General features: G+C 44.0%; 1 protein-coding gene across 1 annotated transcript in view; it reads right to left on the bottom strand.

The window, feature by feature from the left end:
• The window catches only part of LOC122931152 (sodium/hydrogen exchanger 2-like), a 91,923-nt gene that overhangs the window by 6,009 nt on the left and 65,499 nt on the right, over nucleotides 1–20,415 (bottom strand). The window contains exons 6-9 of the mRNA XM_044285137.1: nucleotides 19,066–19,155; nucleotides 11,261–11,331; nucleotides 8,420–8,578; nucleotides 544–640 (exon numbers count right to left, since the gene is read on the bottom strand). Coding sequence (XP_044141072.1) covers nucleotides 544–640; nucleotides 8,420–8,578; nucleotides 11,261–11,331; nucleotides 19,066–19,155 — 417 coding nt within the window. The remainder of the gene's footprint in view (nucleotides 1–543; nucleotides 641–8,419; nucleotides 8,579–11,260; nucleotides 11,332–19,065; nucleotides 19,156–20,415) is intronic.

Raw genomic sequence — 20,415 nt, 5'->3', positions numbered from 1 at the left:
TCAGCACTCATTACTGGGCAGGATATCTGTCTGTGTAAGAGGAAGTCTCATTTGTGAGAAATATGATCTGACTTGCCCATCTGAGACAATAGGGGCATGTTGCTAGAACGAGAACTGAGCAGGCAAGGTGGTGGCCAGAGGTTATCCGTGATCCGGCCACCACCAAGCGCCCTGAATGGGAGCGCACAGCGCTTGCATGGCCACCGCTCCTATTCATTTCTATGGGGCCAACGGAAATAGCCAAGCCAGCGCTCGGCTATTTTCAGCGACCCCATAGAAATGAATAAAGGGCGGCTGAGCAGGCGCAGTGCGCCCTCCATAACTTTTGGGGCTCCGTTCTCAGTATAGGCGTGGGACCCGCACCTATCAGACAATATCCTAGCAATATGCCTCCATTGTCTGAGATGGGAAAACCCCTTTAACTGCATCTGAGAGACAAGTCTATTATAGGGAACAAAAGATTTTATTTTAGGATGATAACAACAGATGAGGAACATGAGAGAAATCTGTGTGTAAATCCAGACAACAAAATTAGGGTCTTACCCGTTGTCGTATTTGGTAAAGGTTCTTGGATAACACATCTCGCATCTCATTGACTTCGGTTGATGAAAGAGGCTTCACTCTATTTTTTTCATATGTTCTGGTTTATGAGAAGAAGAAATTAAACAGAAGATGATGAGAAGATGAAACAACAAACTGTAAAATGAAATTCATTAATCTAAATCGGAAACGTGAAACAATATAAACCTAAAATATTGGATAGGTAGGCAGTAACAGAGAATGTAAAACATGACTGCAAGCTCAGGCTTGTATTGTACATGCAGTACATTGGTCACATCCAAAACATCATCACGCCTGGTCCTGTCAATCAAAGTGCAGAGGGCGCATAAGTTGCAGAGAGAGCAGAGCCTCTAGGTATAATGGCAACGCCCCCATTGCTCCTAGAGGCTCTTTTGCATGTATTAAAGCTTAATTTTCCTTAGCAATGTAGACACATATGAACAGGGGCCAACACAGATGTCTTCATCTGCCAAGCGCACATGTAACAGGTCAGACAGTTTCATAGCTACAAATCCAGGGCCGGCTCCAGGTTCATGTGGGCCCTTGGGCGATAAATCCCAGTGGGCCCCCATGAGGCATTTTTTTACATTGACATGTCCCCCTGTGGCTCCCACATGGTATAATGACCCCCAGTGGCCCCTATACAGTATAATGACTACTAGTGGCCCTTCACACAGTATAATGACTACTAGTGGCCCTTCACACAGTATAATGAACCCCCAATTCCCCCCCCCCACTGTATAATGACCACCTGTGGCCCTGCATTCAGAATAATAACCCCCAGTCGCCCCCATTCAGAATAATGACCCCCAGTAGCCCCCACACTGGGGGAATACTGTATGGAGGGGGCTCTGGGGGTCATTATACTGAATGGAGGGTCATTGGTGATCATTATACTAAATGGGGGATACTGGGGGTCATTATACTATGTAAAGGGCCCTCACAGTATAATGACCCCACAGTGACCCTCCATTCAGAATAATGACCCCCAGTCGCCCCCACACTGGGGGTTATACTGTATGGAGGGGGAACGAGGGGTTATTATATTTAATGGGGGCTCTGGTGGTCATTATGCTAAATGGAGGGTCAATGGGGATCATTATACTAAATGGGGGCACTGGGAGTCATTATACTGTGTAAGGGGCCCTCACAGTGTGATGAATGACCCCCAGTCGCCCCCAAACTGGGGGTTATACTGTATGGAGGGGGAACGAGGGGTTGTTATATTTAATGGGGGCTCTGGTGGTCATTATGCTAAATGGAGGGTCAATGGGGATCATTATACTAAATGGGGGGCACTGGGAGTCATTATACTGTGTAAGGGGCCCTCACAGTGTGATGAATGACCCCCCAGTGGCCCCCTCACATACCTATAATTGCAGGGGAGCTGGTGGTCCTGTCATTCACTAACCGCAGCTCCCTGCGCTCCTTCTCTCCGGCGGCCAGGCCTGGAGGAGAGAAGGAGATGTGCAGTGATGTAGCTGGAACTGACAGCAAATTTTAGTACGCCCCCCTCCCCCCCAATGTGTGTTCACATCACGTTTTTCCTATCGGTTTGATGTATACAAATGTGCAGCACTCCACGTTTTTGTATCCTGCAGAGTCAAGTAAAAAAATGCATACGTTAACGTATATGTTTTTTTTCAATGGAACTGTATGGTGAACGGACGCCACTGTATGGCATCAGTCTGAGGATTGTATGGTGAACGGACGCCACTGTACGGCATCAGTCTGAGGATTGTATGGTGACCGGACGCCACTGTACGGCATCAGTCTGAGGCATCTGTTAACGCATACATTTTTGGTATACATTAAATGGATAGCACAACTGGGATGTGAACCCAGCCCTAGTGTCAGAATAGGCACCAGTACACAGCGGAGCAGCGTGGCGGAGAGGGGAGGCCACCATGTACTGACAGAGCGCTACCTGGTCCTGGTGGTCAGGGATGAGGACTGTGCTTCCCAAGGATCATTTTCTACAGGGAAATACAGGGCACAGTATAATACACTAGAATCTATATAATATAAAGATATTAGCCCTACCCCCGAATAATAATACAATTAGGGGGTCATTTATTATATAGAAATACGTCTATGGCCTCTTTCACACTTGCGTTGTCCGGATCCGGCGTGTACTCCACTTGCCGGAATTACACGCCGGATCCAGAAAAACGCAAGTGTACTGAAAGCATTTGAAGACGGATCAGTCTTCTAAATGCTTTCAGTGTTACTATGGCACCCAGGACGCTATTAAAGTCCTGGTTGCCATAGTAGGAGCGGGGAGCGGGGGAGCAGTATACTTACAGTCCGTGCGGCTCCCGGGGCGCTCCAGAAGGACGTCAGAGCGCCCCATGCGCATGGATGACGTGCCATGCGATCACGTCATCCATGCGCGTGGGGCGCCCTGACGTCACTCTGTAGCGCCCCGGGAGCCGCACGGACGGTAAGTATGCTGCTCCCCCGCTCCCCACTACACTTTACCATGGCTGCCAGGACTTTAGCGTCCCGGCAGCCATGGTAACCATTAAAAAAAGCTAAACGTCGTATCCGGCAATGCGCCGAAACGACGTTTAGCTTAAGTCCAGATCAATGCCTTTCAATAGGCATTAATTCCGGATCCGGCCTTGCGGCAAGTCTTCAGGATTTTTGGTCGGAGCAAAAAGCGCAGCATGCTGCGGTATTTTCTCCGGCCAAAATACCTTCCGTTCCGGAACTGAAGACATCCTGATGCATCCTGAACGGATTTCTCTCCATTAAGAATGCATTAGGATAAAACTGATCAGGATTCTTCCGGCATAGAGCCCCGACGACGGAACTCTATGCCGGAAGAAAAGAACGCAAGTGTGAAAGAGCCCTATATTAGGCGTATTTCTGACACAGATGTGGCACAAAGACCCTTAGCACCGCAATCTGTATCTTTTCCCGCTCATGCCAGGTCTAAAAAAAGTGGTGTGGGCATGGAAGGGGATACAGTTATGGCCATGCAGTTATTGGATACCACCGCCATATAGTGATAACACCGCCATACAATGATAAAACCACCATACAGTGACTGGATAAAAGGGTATAAGAGGGCACAGTACAGGGAATGACTAGGGGCACTGTACAGGGTGTGGTAAGAGGGCACAATGCAGGGTATAAAGGGGCACAGTCACATGACCCTGTGACGTTAGAAGGTCCTTATGGTGAATGCTGTTCAGATGCCACCATAATGAGAGGCAGATGAGTGAGACAGGGGCCCTGGATGGACAGGAGGGGTGGACACAGCAAGTAGGTTGAAGGGGCTCTGAGGGGGGTTCATACAAGAAGTAGTGGCAGGAGGTCTGTGCAGGGCAGCAATAGGAGATAAGAGGGTGAAACAGGAGCTCTGGATACATGAGGGAGGAAAGGAGACAGCAGGGGCTCCATGAGGATGAGATAGGACAGGATATGGGGGGGGGGGGCAGGTGTCACGGAGGCAAACTGCTTAATGAAACAGTAATACAACTAAATAGAATGAAGCAGCAGCAGATCGAAGAGTCCCCCCCTTTTGTCCCACAGACAAGAGACAGTCACAGTGCAGACTCACTCACAGACTGTCTTCACACTTCTCTGCTTCAGCTCCAGCCCTCCGTCTCTCTCCTCAGGCAGCATGTCCTGTGTAGAGGGGGCGTGTCTGAGTCTCTGCAGCTCAGAGGGCCCACCAAAGGGGTACTGCGTAAGTGAAATGACAGCAGTGAGAGCTCCCATCTGTATTGATGGAAGTGCTCATAGCAGCTCAGGGGGCCCCCCCAGGAGCATTGGGCCCCGGCACTTGCCCGGGGATGCCGGGTTATGACGCCGGCCCTGTACAAATCTGCTGACAAGGTTATGGCTGATCAGTGTATTTTTAAAATGAAAACTACAATGTATTTTTCATAGAATTCTGATGGAAGTTACCAAAGTTACCAATTCTTAAAGTAGTCTTTTATAGGCACTTTACTTTTAAACAATATTGTTGTATACAGTATATTGTAGATAAAACAAATATGGTGACCGACAAGTAAGGCTACTTTCACACCTGCGTTAGATGCGGATCCGTCTGGTATCTGCACCTATAATGCAAACACTTGTATCCGTTCAGAACGGATCCGTTTGCATTACCATGAACAAAAAAATATATTTTTTTTTTTGTTCATGATAATGCAAACGGATCCGTTTTGACTCACATTGAAAGTCAATGGGAGGCGGATCCGTTTTTAATTGCACCATATTGTGTCAGTGAAAAGGAATCTGTCCCCATTGACTTACATTGTAAGTCAGGACGGATCCGTTTGGCTCTGCATCGTCAGGCGGACATCAAAACGCTGCAGGCAGAGCGAATGGAGGCTGAACGGAGGCAAACTGATGCATTCTGAACGGATCCTTATCCATTCAGAATGCATTGGTGCTAAACTGATCCGTTTTGGGCCGCTTGTAAGAGCCCTGAAATGGATCTCACAAGCGGACCCAGAATTGCCAGTGTGAAAGTAGCCTAAGTAAGCGCATGGTGCATGGTGCATGGTGGATGCATACTGGCTGGAACCCTTGTCGTTGGTATAGTCATACCTGTAAGAACAGATCATTTTGGGGAAATAAATAGCAACAGTACACATGATATATATATATATATATATATATATATTATATATATATATATATATATTATACAGAATCTCACAAAAGTGAGTACACAGTACCAGTGGCGTGCCCGGGGGGATGGGCGGTCCGACCCAGGTGCCGGCTCCCACAGGGGTGCCAGCAGGCCCATAAGCAATGAGCGCTTCCATCAATACAGATGGAAGCGCTCATTACTGAAGCGCTGACACCCACATACTGCGGCGGGGCAGGGAGCGGAGCGCATAGTTGCCTGCCCCGCCGCCGATCACCGCCATAGGCTTCAGGCCTACTAGGCCTGAAGCCTATGCGGTAGTGAAATCCCAGCGCGGGACTCAGCAGCACAGTGCCAGGACTCTGCCAGCAAGCGCAGGTAAGTATTCAGCTTTTAGTTTTTTCTTTTATGTGCCAACTTTGGGGGACATGAGGGGGGTGCACACAGGAGGACAGGAGGGGGGGGGGGATATGGTGGGATACAGGTTGGGGGCAAATTATTATGGGAGGGATTACTATGTGGGGGGGGAGAAATTACTATATGGGCAATGTGGGGGACACTACTGTGTGGAGGGGCAGTGTGGGGGCGCTTGCTATTCGGGAGGCACTGTAGGGGCAATTCTATTATTTCTGGAGACACTATACAGGGATTATTACCTGGAACACAATATAGGGTGTTATTATTACTGGGGGCACTCTAGGGGACATTATAACTGCTGTAGACCCTATAGGGACATTTGGGGTACTGGTGTCAAGTAGAACTAGCTTAGTTGCCCATAGCAGCCAATCAGATTCCACCTTTCATATGCTTGATAAATGACCCCAATTATGTCTATTTTTTTCAGCAGTATAGTACCTGGGGCATTGGGGGGCACAACGGGCACAGTATTGGGGGTGGCAGCAGGATGACACTGTGGGAACACCAGGATGGGGAGGTTGATGGAAAAATTTAGAAATCTAACATGTCTGTGTTACAAACTCTGTAGAGACGAGATGTGGCTGAAAGAATTGGTCATGGCGGTCTAACGGAGAAGAAAGAGAAGGTCTACATGACAGGAGATTTCCCTGGATGTAAGAGGTATGTGGCCAACTATTGGGGGAGAGGGGAAGCGCCAGAGAAATGACCTGCCCCGGGTGCCAAACACCCTGGGGACACCACTGGGTACACCCCTCACACTTCTGTAAATATTTAATTATATCTTTTCATGGGACAACACAGAAGATCTGACACTTTGATACAATGTAAAGTAGTCAGTGTACAGCTTGTATAATAGTGTAAATTTGGTGTTCCCTCAAAATAACTCAACACACAGCCATTTATGTCTAAACTGCTGGCAACAAAATTGAGTATACCCCTCAGTGAAAATAGCCAAATTATGCCCAATTTGCCATTTCCCCACCCCGGTGTCATGTGACTTGTTACAAAGTCTTAAGTGTGAATGAGGAGTGGGTGTGTTAAATTTTGTGTTATCGCCCTCACACTCTCTCATACTGGTCACTCGAATTTCAACATGGCACTTCATGGCAAAGAAGGATCTGAAAAAAGAATTGTTGCTCTACATAAAGATGGCCTAGGCTATAAGAAGATTGCCAACACCACGAAACTGAGCTGCAGCACGGTGACCAAGACTATACAGTCGTTTAACAAGACAGGTTCCACTCAGAACATGCCTCGCAATGATCGACCAAAGAAGCTGAGGGTACTTGCACAGTGTCATATCCAGAGGTTTTCTTTTCAAAATAGATGTATGAGTGCTGCCAGCATCGCTGAAGAGGTTAAATGGGTGGGGGGAGGGGGGGGGTCACCTGTCAGTGCTCAGACCATACGCCACACACTGCATCAAATTGGTGTGCATGGCTGTCGTCACAGAAGGAAGCCTCTTCTAAAGATGATGCGCAAGAAAGCCAGCAAACAGTTTGCTGAAGACAAGCAGACTAAGGACATGGATTACTGGAACCATGTCCTGTGGTCTGATGAGACCAAGATAATCTTATTTGGTTCAGATTGTGTCAAGCGGGAATGACGGCAACCAGGTGAGGAGTACAAAGACATTTGTGTCTTGCCTACAGTCAAGCATGGTGGTGGGAGTGTCATGGCTTGGGGCTGCATGAGTGCTGTCGGCTCTGAGGTGATACAGTTCATTGAGGGAACCATGAATGCCAACATGTACTGTGACATACTGAAGCAGAGCATGATCTCCTCCCTTCAGAAACTGGGCCGCGGGGCAGTATTCCAACATAATAATGACCCCAAACATACCACCAAGACGAACACTGCCTTGCTAAAGAAACTGAGAGTAAAGGTGCTGGACTGGCCAAGCATGTCTGCAGGCCCAAACCCTATTGAGCATCTGCGGGGCATCCTCAAATGGACGGTGGTTGAACGCAAGGTCTCTAACGTCCACCAGCTCAATGATGTCATCATGAAGGAGTAGAAGAGGATTCCAGTGGCAACCTGTGAATCTCTAGTGAACTCCATGCCCAAGAGAGTTAAGGCAGTGCTGGAAAATAATGGTGGCCACACAAAATATTGACACTTTAGACACAATTTGGTCATTTTCACTTACAGGTGTACTCACTTTTGTTACCAGTGATATAGACATTAATGGCTGGGTGTTGAGTTATTTTGAGGGCACACCAAATTTACACTGCTGTACACTGACTACTTTACATTGTATCACAGTGTCATATCTTCAGTGTTGTCCCATGAAAAGATATAATAAAATATTTACAAAAATGTGAGAGGTGGACTCACTTGTGTGAGATACTGTGTGTGTGTGTGTGTGTGTATGTGTATATATATATATATATATATATATATATATATATATGCGATTATATCATAGAGACATTGTTGCACACTATAGATTTAGACTTTTGTCAGGTTTCAGAATTATAGCATATCCAAACCCTTCTGTGATATCAATTACGGTGGACTATTATTGGAATGCTCTTAGTAAGTTAGTATAGGGCAGGGTTTCTCAACTCTGGTCCTCAGGGCCCACCTACCGGTCATGTTTTCAGGATTTCCTTAGTATTGAGCGGGTGATATAATTAGTAGGACTTGCCACAGCTATTCATTCTGTGGGATATTCTCAAGTCCTGACCGGTAGGTGGGTCCCGAGGACCGGAGTTGAGAAACCCTGGTATAGGGAAATTTCTCCCACTGTGTCTCAGGAATCAGTAATGCTGTCATAAACGTAATGCATATTATTTGAAACCCTACACATAATACTTAGGCGGCACCTACCCCAAGGAGGATAGAGATGGATCTCTGCTGAGGCCGGTTTCAGCCATCTCAATAGCTTGCTTTATTTCCAGCTTCTTATATAGGGAAACAATACTTGACTTGGGCACGTTTTCTTTCACCAACAACTTTCTCAAGAATTTTTGATCAATATATTTATACCTAGTTGGAAAACATAACTATTTAGTTCAGCTATAGATATGTTAAAAATGAAAAAATAGAAACATAATCTTTCATGATTTAACCTCTGACAGAAACATCAAAAGGTTAATAAGCAATAAGCAAAGCATTCAACCGACCCTCCAGTCAATTATTGACGTTACATTTATAGACACGCAATAAAATCTAGCAGTCATTGCCTATGTCCAGCATTAAAACCCATAGTAAAATGGTAACAATGTGATCCTTGTGATGTTGTGACCTTGCTAATGGCATGCAAAGTCATGTTGCTTGTGTACAGATTATTCACTCATTATTCATGTATTCATGGGCCATAGGTGATGCTACTATGAGTGAGCAAAGGGTTTAATGGGGCAGTTATTTTTCCACATGGATGTTGTGAGAGCTGGACTCTCCCTCTTAAAGAGGTTCCCTTGAACTACAACATTGTAGGCTTCTTCTTAGGAAAGGCCCTCACTGTGTCATGACCGACAGCGATCAGTGAGATCTTGTCCATTCAGGTGTATCTAAGGTCTATACCAAGGATAGACTGTCAATGCTATTCCTACTAGAAATTTGGCAGCATTGCTAGCAGTCAGCAATAAAGGTTCCACAGGGTGTGAATTTGCTATTACTAGGGGAAAGCAAGTATGTAGTAAAACAGACATGTTAGAAGATCTTTTTAGGATTTGCCCGATTTTTGTTTTTACATTTTAGTTTTTTTCCTTTCTAGCTTCCAAAAGCCACAACTTTTTTTCATTCACATAATCGTGAGGGCTTATTTTTTGTAGGACAAGTTGTATTTCTAATGGCACTATTTATATTTACCATATTTTGCATTGATAAATGGAAAAAAAATTAATCTTTGTGGGATGATTTATTTTAGGTTTTCATATTATGGCATTATATGTGCAGTAGTAATTAGAACATGACATCCTTATCTTATTCTGCAGGTTACTACAGTTACAGTGATACCAAACTGATACATTTTACTTTTGAAAAAATAAAAATTTTCTTGGCTTTGCCATTTTCTTACACCAATAATGTTTATTTTCTATTCCGTCTACAATTCTGTATGAGGCTCTGTTTTTTCCAGGGTGAACTGTAGTTTTTATTGGTACCATTTTGGGATATGTATGACTTTTTTATCACTTTTTATTAAGTTTTCTTAGGAGGACAAGAGGACCAAAAAATGTTGAATCAAGGATTTCTATTTTTTTTCCATTGCGGTGTTCACCATGCAGGAAAAATATTTTGAGATTTTAATAGTTTGGATATTTCCGGACTTGGCGATTCCTGATATGTTTAGTTTTTTATTGTTTATTTTTGTATGCAAAGTTTTTTTAAGTTTTTTTACTTTATTTGGAATTTCATATTCCTGTGTTCAAAGGCTTCCACGATAAAGGTGGCCATATACATTAAAGTAACATCTGCTGAGCCTGCTGAGGTTGAGAGGAACAGTTGTCGGCAAAGCAAGCTATTGAAGGTATATGGCCACCTATATATATATATATATATATATATATATATATATGTGATGGGAATAAATCAGGCAATTCCCAGCCTTGAAGGGGTTGTCCAGCCTTTATTTGCCATCACTAGCTGATGGGCGTAGGACCGAAACCGCGCACCCCGATCAGCTGTTCTGACATAGCACTGTCCACCTTTTAGTGTAGGGAGCTTGTTACTACAGTCCTGCTAGACAACCCTTTTAGTAACCTGCTCAACAGTTAGGCTGTTTAGGACTGTTCCCAGACAACTCCTGTCTGTAGGCCATATTTTTAGGGTATATGAACATTATAAAGGGGTCTCCTTTTAGTTAGAACGTAGAAAGTATCTGCAAAGAACAGTTGTAGAGAAATGGGAGCCATATGTAATAGTAGAAATACCCAGGAGAGGCTCAATTGGGACAGAATATAAAAACATGTGCAGTGTGCTGGCTTTTTCCAGCTACAAACACAAGATCTGAGGATGGGCCAATCCAGGGTTGCCAACCAGAATTTTTCTTTTTTTTTTTTTTGACAAATTATGCCAAAATCACAGACATTCAACTTTTTTTTACGGACAAATAGGAAAAACATAATGAATGATAAAGATTCTAAGTAATACACGTCTATAGCTCGATATAATGATAAGAACTCATTACCAGCATTTACTGTGAGCTGTAAAATGATAATTACCACCAAAATAATCTAGTCAAAAACCACCAGCCTCAAAAAAAAAAAATCACAGACACCCTAAGTCCCCTATTTTTACAGACTTTGCAGAAATTTCTGGACGGTTGGCAACCCTGGGCCAATCACTCATAAGTGTTGCTAACATGTCGCCATAATCGTACTGACCTGAAGAATGAAAGTAACTGGTCAGTTTTACCGTAGAGGGAATGCCGTAAAAGCAAAACCCATAATTTATTTATTTTTTTCAATTTCATCCCATTTGGAATTTTTTTCCAGGTTCCTACTACATCCTATGCAATATTAAATGGTGGAATTAGAAAGTGCAACTTGTCCCGCAAAAAACAAGCCTCATACAGCTATGGAGGCAGGGAGTTTAAAACAAAAATGCAAAAACAAAAAACCCTTCTGGGCTGAAAGGGTTAAAGAACAACTGTTCACATTTCTACAATTCCCAATTTATAATTTATACAATTTCCAAATTTTCATTATCATAAAAGGGTAATCCTACTTGTCTCTGATGTAGTTGTGTCCCCAGTGACCACATATGTCTTCAACGCCAGCTTTTACATGGTCCAAGAACTGTGGATGAAATGACAGTTATTGAAAGAGCCATATTCATACCGTAGATCAACATAAATAATGTGCATGATCATTATAGAAAATATCTGACCCTTCACTAACAGATGAAACTAACCTTGTGCTTCCCTCACAAACTACTATTGTCTTTTCTGGTCCATATACAGTACAGACCAAAAGTTTGGACACACCTTCTCATTCAAAGAGTTTTCTTTATTTTCATGACTATGAAAATTGTAGATTCACACTGAAGGCATCAAAACTATGAATTAACACATGTGGAATTATATACATAACAAAAAAGTGTGAAACAACTGAAAATATGTCATATTCTAGGTTCTACAAAGTAGCCACCTTTTGTTTTGATTAATGCTTTGCACACTCTTGGCATTCTCTTGATGAGCTTCAAGAGGTAGTCACCTGAAATGGTTTTCACTTCACAGGTGTGCCCTGTCTGGTTTAATAAGTGGGATTTCTTGCCTTATAAATGGGGTTGGGACCATCAGTTGCGTTGTGGAGAAGTCAGGTGGATACACAGCTGATAGTCCTACTGAATAGACTGTTAGAATTTGTATTATGGCAAGAAAAAAGCAGCTAAGTAAAGAAAAACGAGTGGCCATCATTACTTTAAGAAATGAAGGTCAGTCAGTCCGAAAAATTGGGAAAACTTTGAAAGTGTCCCCAAGTGCAGTCACAAAAACCATCAAGAGCTACAAAGAAACTGGCTCACATGCGGACCGCCCCAGGAAAGGAAGACCAAGAGTCACCTCTGCTGCAGAGGATAAGTTCATCCGAGTCACCATCCTCAGAAATCGCAGGTTAACAGCAGCTCAGATTAAAGACCAGGTCAATGCCACACAGAGTTCTAGCAGCAGACACATCTCTAGAACAACTGTTAAGAGGAGACTGTGTGAATCAGGCCTTCATGGTAGAATATCTGCTAGGAAGCCACTGCTAAGGACAGGCAACACGCAGAAGAGACTTGTTTGGGCTAAAGAACACAAGGAATGGACATTAGACCAGTGGAAATCTGTGCTTTGGTCTGATGAGTCCAAATTTGAGATCTTTGGTTCCAACCACTGTGTCTTTGTGCGACGCAGAAAAGGTGAACGGATGGATTCTACATGCCTGGTTCCCACCGTGAAGCATGGAGGAGGAGGTGTGATGGTGTGGGGGTGCTTTGCTGGTGACACTGTTGGGGATTTATTCAAAATTGAAGGCATACTGAACCAGCATGGCTACCACAGCATCTTGCAGCGGCATGCTATTCCATCCGGCTTGCGTTTAGTTGGACCATCATTTATTTTTCAACAGGACAATGACCCCAAACACACCTCCAGGCTGTGTAAGGGCTATTTGACCATGAAGGAGAGTGATGGGGTGCTGCGCCAGATGACCTGGCTTCCACAGTCACCGGACCTGAACCCAATCAAGATGGTTTGGGGTGAGCTGGACCGCAGAGTGAAGGCAAAAGGGCCAACAAGTGCTAAGCATCTCTGGGAACTCCTTCAAGACTGTTGAAAGACCATTTCAGGTGACTACCTCTTGAAGCTCATAAAGATAATGCCAAGAGTGTGCAAAGCAGTAATCAAAGCAAAAGGTGGCTACTTTGAAGAACCTAGAATATGACATATTTTCAGTTGTTTCATACTTTGTTATGTATATAATTCCACATGTGTTAATTCAAAGTTTTGATGCCTTCAGTGTGAATCTACAATTTTCATAGTCATGAAAATAAAGAAAACTCTTTGAATGAGAAGGTGTGCCCAAATTTTTGGTCTGTACTGTATGTAGATTAATCTATGTGATGGTATGTACCTAATCTGTATATGCCAATTATTATAAACTACAACTTTTTTGGGTTTATGTCCATCCAATTGTTTGGTAAAGTAACATGTACATTTTATGCGGTTTACTAGGTTCCTTTGATACACAGATTGAGGTCTGAATTCTCAGACATAACTAGAATGAAGCAAAGTGTAGATTGTATCATAGAAAATCACTCTTTGCCCCCTAGTTTGGTATAATTGCAGTATCATTATTACTGTCAATTAGAGCCACATATTTTTTGAGGAGATCCTTCACGGTGTTTTTCTTATCCTAATGACTTTAGTAAAAATAAGTTAATGTTTTTTTTTATAATACAAATTAAATGAGTTCACACTGTTTCAGACTGGGATATTTTAGGACACTGATTTTGAAGTCACACCTTCCATCTATATGGAAAGTGCATATTCACTTTAAATTGCATTGTGAACTTAACATTGCACATACAGGATATATCATTGATGAAGTCTAATCCTGGAGTGCACAACTGTTGGGCTGAGGGCCATTTGCATCCCACAATGCCATTATGTGTGTCCCTCAAATATCTGAACCCAGAAATGCACTGTGTAGACATCTCTGTGCTCCCATATGTCAGGATATTCTGGAGGCCCCTGTTTGGAGCTCCAAAAAGGTGTATATTAGTTAGGGAGGTGGCCACATATACATCCTAGGCTGTTCCAATACCAGTAACATTCAGTGGAGACAGCCACTTGCATACATATCATCTTCTCTATGGAGGACTGATTGGGGGAAGAAAAGGACTTCCCATTCTCCTGATAGGTGGGATTCCTAGAGGTAGGACCTGCAGCTATTAAATCAGGGCTACCATCAGGATTTTCAGGTCCTCATACAGGCAAACCATATGCCCCCACCCCAGCCTTTCTCACATTCATAGCCATAACAGCCATACCTTTTTTATCGCGTCAGGCCATTTTACTGTTTACATCATTAAGATTTTAATTTCTATCAACTTATTATGGGTTAACCCCTTAAAGAGGACCTTTCACCTGAAAATGAAAGTTAAACTAAAGATATAGCCTTACTTACATGCCTCCGGTATTGCTTATTCAGTCATTCATTTTTAAATCAGTGCTCCCATTTGTCCGCGCTGCCCCCCGGAATATTTGCCGCCTTGTATGCTAATGAGCCATTCGGCTCAACTGGGCGGGCTTTCAAAAGTTCTCCCGGGTGTGTCATTCTTTTCCTTAGCACGGAGCGCATCCAATCAGCGTGCTCCGCTCTTAGCCAGGAAAAGGACGCTCCAGTTCTCGCGAGATGGTGCCGGCTCCGGATGGATGAAATCGATCCAGTTCTTGCGAATCTTGCGAGAACTGGAGCGTCTTCTCCCTGGCTAAGAGCGGAGCAAGCTGATTGGATGCGCTCCATGCCAGGGAGAAGAATGACACGCCCGGGAGAACTTTTGAAGGCCAGCCCAGTTGAGCCGATTGGCTCATTAGCATACAAGGCGGCATGCTGCGCTATTTCCTCAGTCCAAAACGCCATTCAGTGACTGAACTGAAGACATCCTAGTGCATCCTGGGCGGATTTCTCTCCATTCAGAATGCATGGGAATGAAAATTATCATTTTTTTCCCGGTATTGAGCCCCTATGACGGAACTCAGTCCCGGAAAAGAAAAACGCTAGTGTGAAAGTACCCTTAGAAGTTTAGAAGCAAATCTTAACATTTTTAAGAAAATTTCCAAAACCCAATTTTTAAGGACCAGTTCAGGTCTGAAGTCACTTTGTGGGGCTTACATAATAGAAACCACCCATAAATGGCCCCATTTTAGAAACTACACCCCTCAAGGTATTCAAAACTGATTTTATAAACGTTGTTAACCCTTTAGGTCTTCCACATCAATTAAAGGAAAATGTAAATTCAACTTCAGAATTTCACTTTTTTGGCAGATTTTCCATTTTAATCCATTTATTCAAGTAACAAAGCAAGGGTTAACAGCAGGGGCGTTGCTAGGGTCTGAAAACATCCGGGGCACAAGCCCATTGCATCACGCCCCTGTGAAGCCATGCCCCTACCCCATGAAGCCATGCCCCCATGGGCCTTCACAGTAGTTATTAACCCCTTTCAGCAGTCCTCCCTTCACAGTAGTTATTAAGCCCTTTCAGCAGTCCACCCTTCAGTGAATGGAGGACTGCTGAAAGTGGTTAATAACTACTGTGAAGGGCCTAGCCGTCTGGGCAACCCAACAGATCATCCCCTCAGTAATCCGTATCCTGCAGTAACTGAACTTTAAATCAGCGCACATCTCATTACTATCTTGACTTAGACACTCAGCTCCAGTAACAGGCAGTGCGGGCGGCGTTCACTCACTGATGTCACGCGCCTGCGCCACCTAGTGGGAGGAGCAGGCACGTGACGTCAGTGAGCGAGCGCCGCCAGCACTGCATGTTTCCGGAGCTGAGTGTGTAAGATAGTAATGAGATCATAAGCCTGTTTTAAAGTTCAGTTACTGCAGGATACGGATTAGGACGGCGGGGCTGTGCAGTGCAGGAGAGTCAGAGCGGCCGACCCTGCCAGCCAGGGGCGTAGCTAGAACTGACTGGGCCCCACAGCAAAATTTTGTATGGGCCCCCCCTCCATGACTATCCTGGCATCCTATATGTGCATATTTAAGGGAGCGTTCACATGACATTTTTGCCATCTGTAATGTTTACGTTGGAAAATGGGATACAAAAGCGCAGCACACTACGCTTTTGTATCCTGCAAAGTCTGTTAAAAAAAAAAAAACTTATACATTAACGTATCTTTTTTTTTTTTATGGTGTCAGTCTGTATACATTACCAGGGGTCAGCCACCTTCGGCACTCCAGCTTTTGCGAAACCACAATTCCCAGCATGTCCCATTAATTTCTATGGGAGTTATGAGAAGAGCAGAGCAATAATGCATGCTGGGAGTTGTAGTTTCACAACAGCTGGAGTGCCATAGGTTGCCTACCCCTGCATTAGACGAATGGCAAAACGTGATGTGAAACCGGCCTTAGTGTGCCATGATAGTGCCAAGTGGCAAGCATTAGAGACAGAGAAGGGAGGTTGCAATGTACAGGGCACAGTATAGTATAGGGGGTACAGTACAGGGCAAGGGGGGGGGGACACACAGTGCAGCATAGGGGGCACACTAAAGGGCAAGGGGGACAGTACAGCATAGCAGGCTCAATACAGGGCAGGGGGCACACACAGTGCAGCATAGGGGGCACAGTGAATTATAGGGGGTACAGTACAGGGCAGGAGGCACACACAGTGCAGCATAGGGCAGGGGGCAGAATACAGCATGGGGTGCACAGTACAGGGCAGGGGGCAAAATACAGCATATGGGGTACAGTATAGGGCAGGGGGTATACACAGTACAGCATGGGGGGTACAGTACAGGGCAGGAGGAACACACAGTGCAGCATAGGGGGTACACTAAAGGGCAGGGGGGACAGTACAGCATAGAAGGCGCAATACAGGGCAGGGGGCACACACAGTGCAGCATAGGGGGCACAGTGCAGCATAGGGGGTACAGTGTAAGGCAGGGGGCACACACAGTGCAGCATAGGGGGCACAGTGCATTATAGGGGGTACAGTGTAAGGCAGGGGGCACACACAGTGCAGCATAGGGGGCACAGTGCATTATAGGGGGTACAGTACAGGGCAATGGGGGGATGCACAGTGCAGCATAGGGCAGGGGGCAGAATACAGCATGGGGTGCACAGTACAGGGCAGGGGGCAAAATACAGCATATGGGGTACAGTACAGGGCAGGGGGTATACACAGTACAGCATGGGGGGTACAGTACAGGGCAGGAGGCACACAAAGTGCAGCATAGGGGGTACAGTACAGGGCAGGGGGCAGAATACAGCCACAACATGCACCTAGAAATGCTCCATTCACATGTCCTACCTCAGGAGTTGATAGTTCCTAGTGGGCAGAAGGACCTTTCATGATGTCAGGAGCACATGATCAGTCACATGAGTGGGCGGAGTCAGGCTCCGGGCTGTGCAGGAGATTGTGTGGAAATGACTGCCAGCATAACATTCGGGGCACTGGTCAAAACATCCGGGGCTCAAGCCCCGAATGTTTTGACCTAACGACGCTCCTGGTTAACAGCCAAACAAAACTAAATATTTATTGCCCTTATTTAGTAGTTTACAGAAACACCACATATGTGATCGTAAACTGCTGTACGGGCACACGGCAGGGCGCAGAAGGAATGGAACACCATATGGTTTTTGGAGAGCAGATTTCACTGGGATAATTTTAAGTTGCCATGTCACATTTGAAGACCCGCTGATGCACACCTAGAGTAGAAACTTAAAATTACCCCATTTTGGAAACTACGGGATAAGGTGGCAGTTTTGTGTGTACTATTTTAGGGTACATATGATTTTTGGTTGCTCTATATTACACTGTTTGTGAGGCAAGGTAACAAAAAAAATAGCTGTTTTGGCACAGTTTTTATTTTTTGTTATTTACAGTGTTCATCTGACAGGTTAGATCATGTGGTATTTTTATAGAACAGGTTGTTACGGATGCGACAATACCAAATATTTTTGTTGTTTGTTTCAGTTTTTCATAATAAAGCATTTTTGAAAAAATATATATTTTTTTAGTGTCTCCATATTCTGAAAGCCATAGTTTTTTTTATGGAGCAAATTTTTTATTTTTTTGGTATGAGATGACGGTTTGATGGGTACTATTTTAGGGTACATAGGACTTTTTGATCGCTTGGTATTACACTTTTTGTGATGTAAGGTGACAAAAAATAGCTTTTTTGACACCCTTTTTTTTATTTAAAATTTTTTTTTTTTTTACGGTGTTCACCTGAGTGGTTAGTTCATGTGATGTGTAGTTTATACAGCAGGTTCTTACGGACGCGGCGATACCTAATATGTAAACTTTTTTATATTTAAGTTTTATACAATAAAAACAAAAAACTACAAAAAAAATCATGTTTTAGTGACTCCATAGTCTGAGAGACATATTATTTTTTTTTTGGGTGATTGTCCTAGGTAGGGTCTCATTTTTTGCTGGATAAGATGCCAGTTTGATTGGTATGATTCAGGTTCAATGGTGTTTTTACTGATGCCGGCGCATACAGCAGGGGTCCGGCTATCAGTGACTGCTGGACCCCTGCTGCTGATCGGGCGGGCGCAGCTCCTGCACTCGCCAATCAGCCCGCCGTACATGTACGGCGCTGGTCCTTAAGTCACGGTCACCAGCGCCGTACATGTATTGCGCGAGTCCTTAAGGGGTTAAATGAAGGGAAAACAAACAATTTTTATTTACATTGTTTAGCGATCACCATAAGTAATATTGTACAGGTTTTTTTGATTACAGGGATACCAAATAATGTTTTCTGTAAGTATGTTGCAAAAACACATTTATTGTAATTGTTTTTGTGCTATTTTTTTGGTAACAATAACCTTGCAGAACGATGTAACTAAAAAAACAGGAAAGTGAAAATTTTCTGCCATAACTTGTAGTAAAAATCTTTTATCATAAAACTATATGTCAGCTCAGTTCCTCTATAACATGCTGCCTGTAGTTTACATTGCATTTTCATGGTGGCAGGTTCCCTTTAACTGGACTGAAGTGAATACTAATGAGGCTGCCAGGGTCTCTGACTGCAGTATCACCAGTACTGCCCTGATGGGGCCCAGCTTTAGATATTTGCTGCGCCATAAATATCTTACATGGCAATAACAGTTTCAATTTTATTGCGGCACTTGGGAGCAGTTAAGTATGATTATGTGACCCTCGAAACAAATAATAAAGAAAACAATGAATCCATAAGGAATAGACCCTAGTCACATATAATGGAACTCAAACTCGGCTTCAAACAGGAGGATCGCCTGGTTTTTACCCAAGTAGGCCACAGTGATCAGGACTAGCACATGGATGGTTTTGCCTTACCCGGTTATGGATTTCTTCACTGATAATTTGCTGCTTTATATTTGCTCTTTTAACATTCAAAAATTCCACCAGAGGACGTATTGAAATTCCCTAAGAAAGAAAATATAAATCACATTCAAAACTTTTTTTGTTAAAGATACAGGAGAACATATGTCAAATCTGCTATGCCAGTTTTTTTTTTTGCGGAATAATCTCACATGTGATATGTTGTGCAACATTTATGCATTTTTTTGCGACTTTTGATGAGATTCACGACTTTCAAACTGAGCACCAGCTTCATAAATTTGGCGCAGGTGCATAAAGCAACTGCAGTCTAAAAATAGCTTCAAATAAATATATATATATATATATATATATATATATATATACACACACACACACACACACACAATGAGGAATTCCCCCTCAAAATCCACCTTCTTTGTAAAGTATAACAATATGTTCTAAAGAAAAATATATAATTTTCCCTGCCCCAACGCTCACCAACAGCTTCAACCAGTGGTGCACTGGGGTGCCAGGGGCCCACCAGTAAATTTTTCTCTGGGGGTCCACAGTGCAGCTACATGCAAATATTACCCCTAAAAACTTTGTCAAAAACATTTTCAGTAATATCCTGGTGTATAAACTGTTCTGTTTTGGAGCCCCTGTCAGTATCATGTTGACTGGTTCTTGCATTGGACTAGGACTCTCTTAGCCATATGAACCAGGAACACATTCTTAAGCCTATATTCACTGGTCGACTATCAGCCAGATCATCGCTAATGAGCGTTCGTAGGAACGCTTGTCAGCGATGATCTGGCAGTGTAATGCTGCCACTGATTACAACTAGTCAGTATGGGGATGAGCGATGGCATTAGCGATTGCTCCTGTCCATACTGTGGAGGAGATCACTCCATGTACTAGCAGCACTCTCCTCCACTAATGAGTAGGCAATTGTCAAGAAGGAACGCTTCCTGATCTGCTAGAGTGCTACTAGTCTTACACAGAAGCAGACAGCAGCAAGATGATAGATGGTTGCCGCTTCTGAAGCAACATCAAGGAGGTGGATCCCCGGGGAAAGAGGGCACTGGCTGGCCTGCCTCTATGCCTGAGGTTATCTCATTCACCCAATGGATGTATAATAAACTAGGTAGTTTGTTAGCTATGGATGCATAGGCTGGTTGAGGTGCTGTACGTTGCATCTGTATGTAGTGCAATCAGTGTGCTATGCCATGTGCCACCTGTGCAGGGGGGGGGGGGAGAGTAGGGCCTCCCCTGGCTAAGGGCCCACTGGGGGATTCATCTGCTCCCCTGTAGGTCAGTCCGAGCCAACAGTATATATGGCCTAGTACAAAAAGTGCATTTTAGAAC

The sequence above is a fragment of the Bufo gargarizans genome, chromosome 3 (assembly GCF_014858855.1).
Source record: "Bufo gargarizans isolate SCDJY-AF-19 chromosome 3, ASM1485885v1, whole genome shotgun sequence".
Classification (NCBI taxonomy): Eukaryota; Metazoa; Chordata; class Amphibia; order Anura; family Bufonidae; genus Bufo; species Bufo gargarizans.
The sequence above is the reverse complement of the archived record's forward strand: the minus strand, read 5'-3'. Positions and strand labels throughout refer to the sequence as shown.